General features: G+C 44.9%; 1 protein-coding gene across 4 annotated transcripts; it reads left to right on the top strand.

The window, feature by feature from the left end:
- Positions 1–219: 219 nt before the first annotated feature.
- On the top strand, positions 220–10,296 carry CCNJ (cyclin J). Of its 4 annotated transcripts, none has more exons than XM_059729985.1 (7): positions 220–812; positions 1,023–1,131; positions 2,859–3,069; positions 4,517–4,816; positions 4,945–5,071; positions 7,118–7,519; positions 7,671–10,296. In XM_059729985.1, exons 1-7 carry the CDS (start codon positions 694–696, stop codon positions 7,702–7,704), a joined length of 1,302 nt encoding a protein of 433 aa, XP_059585968.1. In that variant the 5' UTR covers positions 220–693; the 3' UTR covers positions 7,705–10,296. The 4 variants fall into 4 exon arrangements, with proteins under 4 accessions (XP_059585968.1, XP_059585967.1, XP_006274354.2 ...); XM_059729984.1 differs by having other exon boundaries at positions 4,912–5,071; XM_006274292.4 differs by having other exon boundaries at positions 7,118–10,296.
- Positions 10,297–11,988: the final 1,692 nt, after the last annotated feature.

Raw genomic sequence — 11,988 nt, 5'->3', positions numbered from 1 at the left:
TTGGTAACATCGTTTATTGGACCCGCTGCACCATACCCTGGTGGACTGAACCGACGCAAAGAGAAATTATGTCACCGCAGCAGTTCAGACCGCTTCCAACCTGCCCCGCGCTAGGACCCTCCCGCACCACGCACCAGTCGGGCACGTGCAAAGCCTCGAAGCGCGTGAGGACGCGAAGCCCCACCCCGGCAGGACCCGTCGCCGAAACCTTCAGTCCCCGCAACCGGCTCGGGTCGCGCCTTATTCCTCGGACGCTGCTCCTCGCTCCCACCGCCGGGGCGGGGCGGGGCGGGGCGGGGCGGACCGGACAACCCGCCCGCGCCCGCATCCGCATCCCCCACGAAGGACTTAGCGCACGCGACAGCCACTACACGTTCCACAGGCGCTAGCCCCACCCTCCGCCCAGACTGAACGCCAGCCAGCACAAGTCACGTGACAACACCCCCTCCCCAGCTTTATTCTGGCCGGCTACGGTAGCTCAGCGGGCTCAAAGTCCACTCGCATGTGGTGGCAGAACGGAGCCGCTGAGCTTCCATGAGTGCTGTGCAGCCATTGGCGCGCTCTGCCGAGGCCCCGTTGTAAGGCGCGCGTGGATTGGTAAAGTCCCAGCGGCATGTGCCTGCCGCCTGGCTTTGTACACAAGCCCGCCTGCCGCAGCCCTTTAACAATGGGCCGGGGCCGCGGCTCGGCCTGATGCCGAGCGGAGCCTGCGGGACGCCGCTCTCCTGCCCCCGCCCCTGCCCGCGATGCCCGCGGGGCTGTCCCCGGCCGCGCTGCCCCGGCGGCTGTGAGTCGCGCTGCCGCCGCCTGGGGTGAGTGGCGGGGGCTGCCACCGCCGCAGCCTTTGTTGTGGCCCGTCCAGGGCGGGGGCTGCCCGGGCCCCGCGGGTGCACGACTCCCGGGGCCGGGCTGCCCTGTGCGAGCGAGCTCGTGGCCGGCGGCGGCGGGGCGGGCAGGGCAGGATCCATCGGGTCCCGCGCCGGCTGCTTCTTCCTCCTCCTCCTCCTCGTCCTCTCGCGCAGGCTTCGGCAGCCGCCGCGCGCCCGGAGCCCGGCCTGTCCCATGGAGCTGGAGACGCAGTGGTGGAAAGAACAGCTGGCTGCCGACATCCACCAAGCGCTCCGCTACAAGGTAGCCCCCGGCCCCCAGCCGGCCGCGGCCGCCCTGCCAGGGCTCCGGCCACCTGATGCTCCGCGCAGGAAGGGCTGGTCCCGGGGCGGGTCGCTGCCGGGGCGGGGGGGGGTGTGCGGGGCGGCCCTGCTTTCCCGGCCGGCGGGGAGGGGTGCCCTGCATACAAGCTGCCTCCCTAGACAAACGGCTCACCCGTTTTGCGGAGGGAGAGTTGCAAACTTCTCCGAGCTCGGGGCCAGCGCTGACGGCAGGGGGGGTGCCCGGGGCTGCGGGAGGATCCCCCACCCCGGGGAAGTAACCACCTGCCGGCCAGGGGAAAACTCTCATCACAAAGGAGTAGTTGCTCGGAACATGACAGGGGAGCAGGCTGGCTCTTTGGAGACTGCTGAGGAGGGGCCAGTGGTGCCAGCCCTAGTAGCGAGTTCCCTGCCTTTCTGCAAACTCCCTGTGGAGGCAGGCTACGGCCAGGGAAAGTTGTTCTCGGTAAATTGAAAATGCGCTTGTGGCACTTCTTGGTTCCAAACCTGCTCTCCAGGGCAGAGCACTGTGCCAGCTTCAAGTCAGGGTAATTGAAGACTGCATGAAAAGCCTTGGCTGCAGCAGAGCAGCTGAGAGATGATGTGTAATGTCTGGACTATCAGAAGTTAATCCTGAGCACACGTTAGATGGACCAGGTTTTTCCCCATCTTGGCCCTTCGAAACCACAGGGGGCCATGTTGTACTAGATCCTCTTGTTTGAATGTGTTAAAAGTTCCCAGTTTAGGCTGTGTGAAAGGTGCCAAGATACTCAGAAGAAGTACATACACGTTGTAAAGGGGTTCACTGTCCCAAATAAAATGCTTAAGCAATCCTGTTAACATTGTTTTAGCTGTGAGCTGAATTATGCCACTATTTTAAAGGTACTGCTTTTTGATAATGATAAGACTCACTTTTATCCCCAGAGTTGTGAGTTTACAGTGACTTAACCTAGTAAAAATGTGGCTGTGTTGTCTTGTTTTTTTGTGATTGTGAAGGCCTGCTCATGAAAGCAATGCACATATCTGGGCTTATGTACAAGAACAGCAACTAATGTAATAAATTCTACTTACAAAGGGGAAAAGTTACTAAAATGTGGTTAAAAAAAATTAAACACCAAGTATTTTCAATTTGCAGTCACATTCTGAATTTCCATTTAAGTCATCTTAACTGTGTCACACAGCAAGCACCTTCTAAGAAGTTTTAACTATTGTCCTATAAAACCCTACCTGATCTGAACTGTGGAACCTGGTGCTTCCTCTCAGTTCATTCATGATGGGGTTGGGGGTCAGCTGTGGTGGTTTGGCTGTTTTTGTCTGGAAATTAGCTCTGCAGAGTAGAGAACCCACCCCTAGCAGTTAACGCCTCTGTCCTTGCAACCTTCTGCTCTTCAGAGTGAGTTTTCTATTCAGCTCATTTGTCTTTAAGTGTTGGGCCAAGTGAGAGAAATTAAGAGTGGGCCTACCACATGGCTATACTCCTCTTATAGGTGTTGTACAGAACACTGTACAAGTAGCTTCAAGGGAGAGAACAGTTCTGCTCTGAACAGAAACATTGGAACTGATGGGGATTCCTAAAATCTGCCTCCAATTCATTTATAAAAACAGGATTAATCTTTTCGTAATAACATTTTTCAAATTTATTTGCCATATTTATTTGCAAAATAATGGTATTGGTGGCTGTATTAAAACTACACACTGCTCTCCGTCTAGGAACTGAAGCTGCCCTCCTACAAAGGCCAATCTCCCCAGTTACATCTGAGAAGATATTTTGCAGACCTGATTGCCATTGTGAGCAATCGTTTCAGACTCTGTCCTGCAGCACGACATCTTGCTGTTTACCTATTGGACCTCTTTATGGATCGCTATGATATATCCATTCAACAGCTGCATGTCGTTGCTCTTTCCTGTTTACTTTTAGCAAGTGAGTATGCAACCAAATTTGATTGACTAAGCTAACAGGATCTGGTACCAAATAGAAGGATCATCTGGTATAGAGCAGATTTAGAAAGTAAATGTATGTAGAAGATAAAGGGCTATATTGACATTGCTGAATTTGTCTCAATAACTGGACCTTTCTTTAGCCCCTTGTTCCAACTGTTGTTGGACTTGAAAGAAGTAGACACAAAAGTCTATAATGACGGTTCAGATTTTATATATTAAAAAAAAAAAAATCAAGGATTCTTTAACTACAGTTAAATATAGAATTATAAGGACTTTCTTTTTAAAGGCCACCTGCATTTCCAGGTTGACAGATTAGATACTGGACAAAGTAAAAGAAGTGCCCATTTCCTCCCCTTTCTTCCTAATCTTTCACAAGCTGCCTAACAGCTTTCACAGACATTTGGTTTAATGGAAAGTAATGTATGTAAGTTCAGCTACAAAAGGTTAGGATGACATTTTGGGGTGAGCTCAAGTACAGTCAAGTTGTATGGATCAAACATCTTTTCATTAACAGTAGAATAAGTGGAATTCATTGTGGTGTAATATATCTTCTTAAGTTTACAACAGTTGTAGAAAAATGATTATGTAAATTAATGAGAGAATTCTCTGGAAGTTTCAGTACATAAACAAAATGTCTTCATTGGATGGGTACCTGCAATTGCTGAGGGGAAAATGGAGGACTCGGTCCACTTAACATTCAAAGACCCCTGAAAAACACTTAATTACTATTACAACATAACTTCAACCATTGAGTGAAAAACATAAGAATGATTCTGCAATAAAACTGAGGCAGCGGAGCAGATAGCCAAATGTAAAAGTGTGATGAGTCAAAATCTGGGATGGGATGGAGTTACTGATAACTTTTAAAAGGAGTGTTGGGGAAAATTATAACTGGTGCAACGTGCATTTCCAGATGCACGTTACTGAAATTCCCTTAAGTCAGTTACTACATTTAAAAACTAGAAGATTTTCAAAGAAAGACTTGCATTTAAAAAAAAAAAATCCAAAGACTGAAACTTGTTTTTGAATACTCAGAGAAAGTCTTAATAGTATGTCACTAATGACTGGCAGCTTTTAGAATTATTTATTTAACCACAAGACTACTCCTAAAGTATCCTTGATGCTGTGATCTAGTCTGGATGTATTCATTCTTTGCAGCAAACCCCTCATAAGGACCCGTGAGAGACAACAGGAAGCATGGCACCACATAATATCCTGCAGGATGTCTGACTATTATCTGCTAAAGCTTAACACTTTATAACAGGGCTCTTTTCTTTCACTTCAGGCCAAACTCCCCTTGAGCTTTGTTTATGTAAGGAATGGAGGTGTTTGACATGTTTATTCCTGTCATACTTCAGTTTAGACAGTAAGTGGTGTTTGCTTTATATTTCTAATCTTTTTTTTTCTCCTTTTCTCCATGTCCAAAGGTAAATTTGAAGAAAAGGAAGACAGCGTTCCTAAACTTGAACAGCTGAACAGCTTGGGCTGTATGACTAACATGAATCTAGTATTAACAAAACAGAACTTGCTACATATGGAACTATTGTTGCTAGAAACATTTCAGTGGAACTTGTGCCTCCCAACTGCTGCTCATTTCATCGACTATTACCTTTCTATTGCCGTTCATGAGACAGATCTCCATGATGGCTGGCCAATGGTTTGCTTAGAGAAGACCAAGTTATACATGGCAAAATATGCAGACTACTTTTTGGAAGTATCCTTACAAGGTGAGTCGCATGATGTGGTTAATGCCTCTCTAGTTTTTGGATAATATTTGTCTCTAACTTACCTAAATCTTTTGTCTCCTACCCGCCCCCCCCAGATCATGCATTCTTAAATTATGCCCCTTCTTTAGTTGCTACTGCATGTGTGGCTGCTTCAAGAATCATTTTGCGTCTCTCTCCAACATGGCCAACTCGACTGCATCGACTTACTGCATACTCCTGGGACTTCCTAGTGCCATGTATTGAACGACTATTAATGTAAGCTTTATACTGGCTTCTCATTTTTAAAAACTTCTTTCTCAACATACTGTGTATTTAAAGGATAGTTTTATTTAAAAATATGTATAGATTCCACCACTAGCCCAAAAAAACCCATTGGCTTACTAGCAGTTGTCGCATCAGTTCCAAAAGTACTTAGAATTAAGTGTAGCACCTCAACCAATGCAAAGCTCCTGATACAAAAAAGAAAAGAAAATCTAACTCGCCATGTTCCTAGCAAATAAAATATGTGGACAAAGGCCTCACTCTGGTATAAGCTTTGCATATCTATTGAAACTCTGAAAGTGGGCGTCTCAAAAAAAAAAAAAAAAAGCCCACACACCTAGAATTCAATACTTAACCAGTGAATAGGATAGGCAGCCTGAGAGTTCCCATTTACTCAGAAGGCCTACAATCTGAAAGTTTCTAATGGAGCATGCTACAGATAGTCAGACCCACCACTAAGAGGGAAACTTGCATTTAGCCACAAATTGAAAGATGTGGCAGGCTGTTGTCACTTACATATCAGGTTCCTGCACATGGGATTCAAAGGGATGATAGGATTGAATGCTGCTGTAAAAGTGCTACACAGTCATTTCCATTGGTCTAGATGGGTGGTTTTCAAACCATATAAACCTTTACCTGCAAGATACTGCTGCTCATACCCCCTATACCAGAGCAGTGTCAATATGTAGCTGTGCCATTACTTGCCACACATTGACCAAGTGGAAGCTCCGTAATTGTTGTTAAAGATGCAGGTATGTATTCCTTGGCAAAGTGCCGTATACAGGTACTCCTCACTTAACGACCTACCTGTTTAACGACCGCGCGGACTTACGACCAGCTCTCCGAGCAGTCGGTATTGTACGAAACGTATTGTGGAAACGGCAGCGCGGCGTCTCGAGCCAAGGCACGCAGTATCAAGGGGCGGCTCCTCGCTTATCGACCAATTCACTTAACAACCTAGTCACAGGAACGGAACTCGGTCGTTAAGTGAGGAGTGCCTGTACCTCAGTTTGAAGACCACTGCTCTAGATGGTCTAGGCTTACTGGCATCACTTACCCCGTACTGAGGTGTAATTCCACCCAGGCCCAAACTGGTTAGTGCTTAAGCACAGAAACGGCTAAATGTAGACTTGAAGAGAAACTGAGTGTTCTTCCATACAGATTAACACTCCACCCCATAATTGTCTCGTTTGGTGGTCTATTATAGTGTACACAATAAATAGGAAGGCATAAAAAATCAAATGTTGTGGCATTACAGGAGTGTTATTCAGGAAAAATAGTTAACACCTTTTTAGGAAAATCTGAGAGGAGCTGCTGCGAGTTCTTCCCTACAATGCATCCAAAGCAAATCAGCAACACCTCATGATTAGCTGTACACCATTTTCTCTGAATAATTAACTGCTAATCAGAATATCATTTATAGGAGCACAACAGCCACCCAAAATGTCAATCCTCTCTCACCTGTGCAGAAAAAAAAAATTAAACTCATGGCTAAAGTATACCTCAGTTAACGGTGTACAAGTCGTATGCTTCTGACTTCAGTAGAAGAACTGAAAAGAGGGAGTTGGCAAGGAGGTGTGAATCTAAAGGAATATGACATAGCCAGATGTACAGTTTAAGTGTTGACTTGCTGAGAGAGGGAGAAAATTTACCTTAGCCTATACTTCACAGAATGTCACTTGTATTGTTTAAAGTGCCTAAAGATCCTTAGGTAGACGATAATTATAAAAGCAAAGCTATTGTTTTCCAAAACTGTCAGACTTCTGCTTTGTGGTTTGTAGCTTGAAGAAAAGAAACTATTTCACTTTCTGCTTCTCAAACACTAGCATATTAGTAGACTACAGTAGTGAAAACTTCTGCCCTGATGTGTGTTAAATCCAAGAAAAAACGTTTCCTCCAATCTTAAATGCAAATACTAATCTTAATGTTGTAGATTAATTGTTTTGGTGTAAGGTTTCAAATTGGTTAGCTTTACAGTTTGTTAGAATGGTCCTAAAACTGTAAGTCAGGCTAAAACGTTGTTTTCTTTTTGTCTTCTAGTGCACATGATAATGATGTAAAAGAAGCAAACAAGCAAAAGGGACAACATGGCCAGTCTGCGCAACACAGTGTTTTTCAAACCCCAACTCCACAAGAGACTCATGTTCCACAGCAAATACCACAGTATCTCCAAACACATCAAACTCCATTGCAGTATCACCATCCAACATCACAACAGCAAACCTGTCAGCAAATTATGTCAGCTAGTCATACATCATCTTATCCACTGCAGACTTGTCCTGCTGCCTTGCAGTCCACTGTTCAGGCCCGAGGTCACATGCAGACTGGTACTGGTATGTCACTAGCTGTTCCAATAGAAGTAAAGCCATGTATAAGTGTATCCTACAACCGGAGTTACCAGATCAATGGACATTATCCTTGTATTACTCCCTGCTTTGAAAGGTGATGAGTACAAATTCAGTTATTCTCTTTTCTTTTTCTCCCTCTTACCCCTTTCCCCTGCCCCCTCCCTTACCCCCCCCATAAGGCCTCTAAGTCTGAGAGCAACAGCAATAATCTGAATAAAAGTAGTACTTTTTTTGTTTTTCTCCAGAAAGAAAGCAACTGGAATGGCAACCGAGCACTGAAATGCATTAGCTCAATTCAGACTGTGCAAAGAATAAGCATGTAGCATGCCTTCAAAAAGGAATGTATGTACATGGGAATATAAGCTAATATTTCTGGCCTTACACTGCACTCTGTGCTCCCCCCTACCACTCATCCACCCACATTTAAAAAATATAGCTGTGGATTGACCAGAGGCTCTCCTTTTAATGAGGGAGACATGCAGTGTTATTTTTGAAGAGGCCATATTGAATACTGCCATACAGTATTAAGATTTACTTTGAGTAAATTCAAACTTCGGAGTGTTGGATGCCAGGCTTCCCTGGAAATGAGGTCTACAGAGAGAGAAACTTCTCTTGACTAAATCAGTAATGCAACTTACTCTTTGTTCTTGTTTTTCATACAGTAAAGCGTACTCATTAGATGTATGCTTTACTGTATAAGGCACTCAAGTTAACTGACTTTTTTTAGTTAGCTTTTATACTTTGTGCCTCACAGGACAAATATTCTACTCTACCTTTTTTTTTTTTTTTTTCATCTCATGTTTGGAGTAACACTTTCACACTAACTCAGGGAATTATCTACTCATAGATTCTGTGCTGCTGTTGTCTACATTTTTAACTGGGTATAATTTAAGGTAACCTTTCCTTCAGGACATTTACAGATCATCATACCAAAGGCATATATGTGTTTAAAAAATGTAATTTCAGTCCAAACTACTTTCTGCCTCCCTAAAGTGTGCAAATAATTGCAGAAATGAGTAGTTCAGTTTAAACTTAAGATACTAATTCTGTAACAGAACTAATATGGTAGTTGTTGTGATTATATATAGTTTTATTAATATGACCAATATAAAAATATCCTTTCGTTCAACAGTCTATAAATCTCAGCTTATACAGGAAAAGGTGCAGATAAATACATACAAGAATCCAGTACTGCATGCCAAGCTCAGGGGAGAAGGGAGAATATTTTCTCAGGTATTACTGGGATAGCTCATTCTTCTGCAATACAGAAGATCTGAATTGAAGAGTAGTCTCTGTATTCCTCATGTTGAGTCAAACCCATATTGCAGAGCGAACTGCTATGTAACAGGGAGGGCACTTAATACATAGTTGTCTGAACTGCAGTATCTTTTATGGTATAGGTAGCCAGAGTAGGAAGTTTCATTTCTTCAGCAAGGGGATGAAGGTGATGGTGAGAGAGCTTTTCTCCATTAATATACTCTTCTTTCATAAAAGGTGGTAGCTGATTCTCACCACAATCTGATATGGGAAAAGGAATTGATTAATGGAGCCATACTGACTTAAATATTTTGGGTGTGTTCATGGATTTCCCCCCTTACTTGTAGCACTTAAAATTATGATTTACATGGCAGAAATGAGGCCAAGCATATATGATCTGTGGAACCCCAAGTATTCTGAATGGTTCTTGTGGGGGTGGGAGGTAGGGAGAGTTAAGGTATATGTGATATCAATATCAAGGGAAAGATATTTATCATGGGAGAGGGGGACTTTCCAGAATACTCAGTAGTTAAAGAGGATGGCTGCACTTGTTCTGATGCTCTACCAGGAGCTGAACCAGAAAGTGCTGCAAGAACTTATCCTTTATTTTTGAGGAGAAGGAATCCTCTGTATTTAAAGTTATTTTAACGCACACGTCATGCTTCAGGGTGGTTAGGCCTTTTTGTTTGTTTGATTGGTTTTTGTGGGACTGAGGGGATCAAAATGAGGAAGATTAAGCTCCTCTGCTTTATGCTAGAAAATACACATCCATGTAAGCACAGCCTATGGTCTGGTGGTTACCTCAAAATGTAACCCTTTCATTTCTTCTCCAAATTTGTCCCTACTTTTGAGGCTTAGGGAGTAGAAACTTCCAACCACCTGAAATGTTAGATTGAGATAAGGAATGTGTCCAAAAGAAACACTTCTGCATGTTCAGGTTTCACTTTATTCAGTGCTATATCCAAGTCTTCAATGTGCTAACTACCTCTAAAACTATGAATGTACAGTTTTGTAATGGACCATGACTTGAAATAACAGCAGATATCTGTAGCAAAGCCTGTAAAATCCTTGTATTGGCTAAATCATCATCATCTTTACATGTAATACAGTAATAGGTTGGGGTTTTTTTGGTGGGGGGGGAAGGGTAAGTATTAGCAAATCTATCCCATAGGTATTTAACACACAAAAGATAGCTAGTACTTTAACACTGGATTTATATGGGGGATTGTTCGGTTAGCTCTGCAAAGTCTACAGACAATTGGGTATTTTTATTTGACTGTATGTTAAGCCATTAGGCTTAGCTTTAAAAGCATCCACTACTTACTATTTGTTTGGTTACTTTTTATTTATTTAATCTAAATTTCTCTTGATGCTGCAGCTTCATGATATATGGAGAAAATAGTGTACACTGAACATTTTCAATATATTACTTAAAAAGGGCTTTACCAGTGTTCATTGAATAAATACACTACATGTTCTTACTGAGAGAACCAAATGTGTGTTTTATGGCAGCATTTAAAATGATGCACATAAATGCAAAATGTCCACAACAATGGAATCTGGATGAGTGCTATGCATTCAAGTTTTTTTTTAATAAATCTAGTTTTGAGTAAATTGTCTCAATTGTGTCTTGCTTTGCTTGTCCACTGACGCAGAATTGTAATTCCAGAATCCATCCAAAGGTCTCTAGCTTCTGAAACCTCTCTCTCCCCATGCTCTCTTCTGTGGTATCGCATTAGGCTCAGGAACACATTTACTTTACCACATTAACAAAGCAGGAAGGAAATTGTGCTGGAAGAGATTTTCAAAATTGCACCTGCAGCATATACTAGACTGTTGTATATTTCAGCAGTGTTGTACCTAGTGCAGAGCTGCATATGCGAGGGAGGCAAAAAGGCAGGAAGTAAAGATATGGATTATTAATAGGGTGACTAGACAGCCCTGGTTTGGCCAGGACACTCCTGGACTAAGTAGGCCAGTCGCAGGTGGTTGGTCATAGTCCTGGACTGGAGTTCAGTAGGGAGGCAGAATGGCATGGTACACCAGGCAGATGAACAGGTACATGCTGCTGCTGTGCAGGAGCAAGGAATGCAGGGACCGTAGATCTTGTGACCATACATCTGTCCACCTTGCTCCCATACAACAGCAGTAGTGTCTGCCTGTGGGGCACACCATATCACTCTGTCTCCCTGCTGGACTCTGTTCTGGGACTTTTGACCAACTGGCCAGGATGGGGCTACAGAATCCAGAACTGTCCTAGCCAACCTGGGACATAGTCACCCTAATTATTAAACCACTAGAAAATTGCCCATCAAGAATGATGGGGAGGGCAGGGGGGACAGAGGCCTGTGCCTGGGCCATTCCCTGCCTCCCTGCTCACTGCTTCAAGCTGGGGCCCCAGCTGCTCTCTGCCTCTCCCTGCTGCTTTGGGTTAGGGCCAGGGCCGCTCCCTTCCTCCCCATCACTTCAGGCCAAGGCCGTGGCCACTCCCTGCCTCCCCCTGCCACTTTGGGCCAGAGCCACTCCCTGCCTTCCCCCACCACTCCGGGCCAGAGCCTAGGCTGTTTCCCCCCCCCCCCCCCCTTCAGGCCAGGTCAGGCTGCTCCCCACCTCCCCCCACCACTTTGGGCCAGGGCTGGGGCTGTTGCCCCCCTTCCCCCTGCTGCAGTTGGTCACAGCCACTGGTAACCTCCCTTCCCTTCCCTTCCCTTCCCTTCCCACTCCCCTCTCCTGTTCCCTGCTGGCTGTTGCAAGGGGGGGAACTGGACCCTGCCTTCAAGAAGCAGACCTAGGGGGCGAGGCCAGTGCCACTGGCCTTGCCCCCCGGCTCCATCTCCATTACGGCAGCACTCTTGTCCCCACTGTCCCCCTCTGCCTCTAAGGAGCAGGGGAGGGGGGCAAAGCCAGCTCCACTGGCCTCACCCCCCTCCCCTCTGGCCCCCTCAGTACCCACTCTAATGGTGATGCTCTGCCATCTGTCTGTGTACAGCATTCTGATTGGCTGCTGAGACAGCTAGTCAGAGTATGAATAAAGCATTATGGACAGACAGACTAAGGCTTTTATAATATCGGCATTTATAAAATAATATATTAGCAATCCCTTTTTTTTTCTTTTTTTGAACAAGAGCTGGAAGCAACCCATTTAACCTCAAAATGATTGGGAGAATAAGTGCTAACTTTCTGTCAATGAAACACCACGAAAACCTCAATTAGGACCACTAGATGTATTTATTATAGCTAGGAGTGTGAGCCTATTTTGGGGCAGGCACTATAAAGATACAGAATGCATGCAGACTGCAGTATCTT

The sequence above is a fragment of the Alligator mississippiensis genome, chromosome 6 (assembly GCF_030867095.1).
Source record: "Alligator mississippiensis isolate rAllMis1 chromosome 6, rAllMis1, whole genome shotgun sequence".
NCBI lineage: Eukaryota > Metazoa > Chordata > Crocodylia > Alligatoridae > Alligator > Alligator mississippiensis.
Note: the sequence above shows the minus strand (reverse complement) of the source record. Positions and strands in the feature narration are given on the sequence as shown.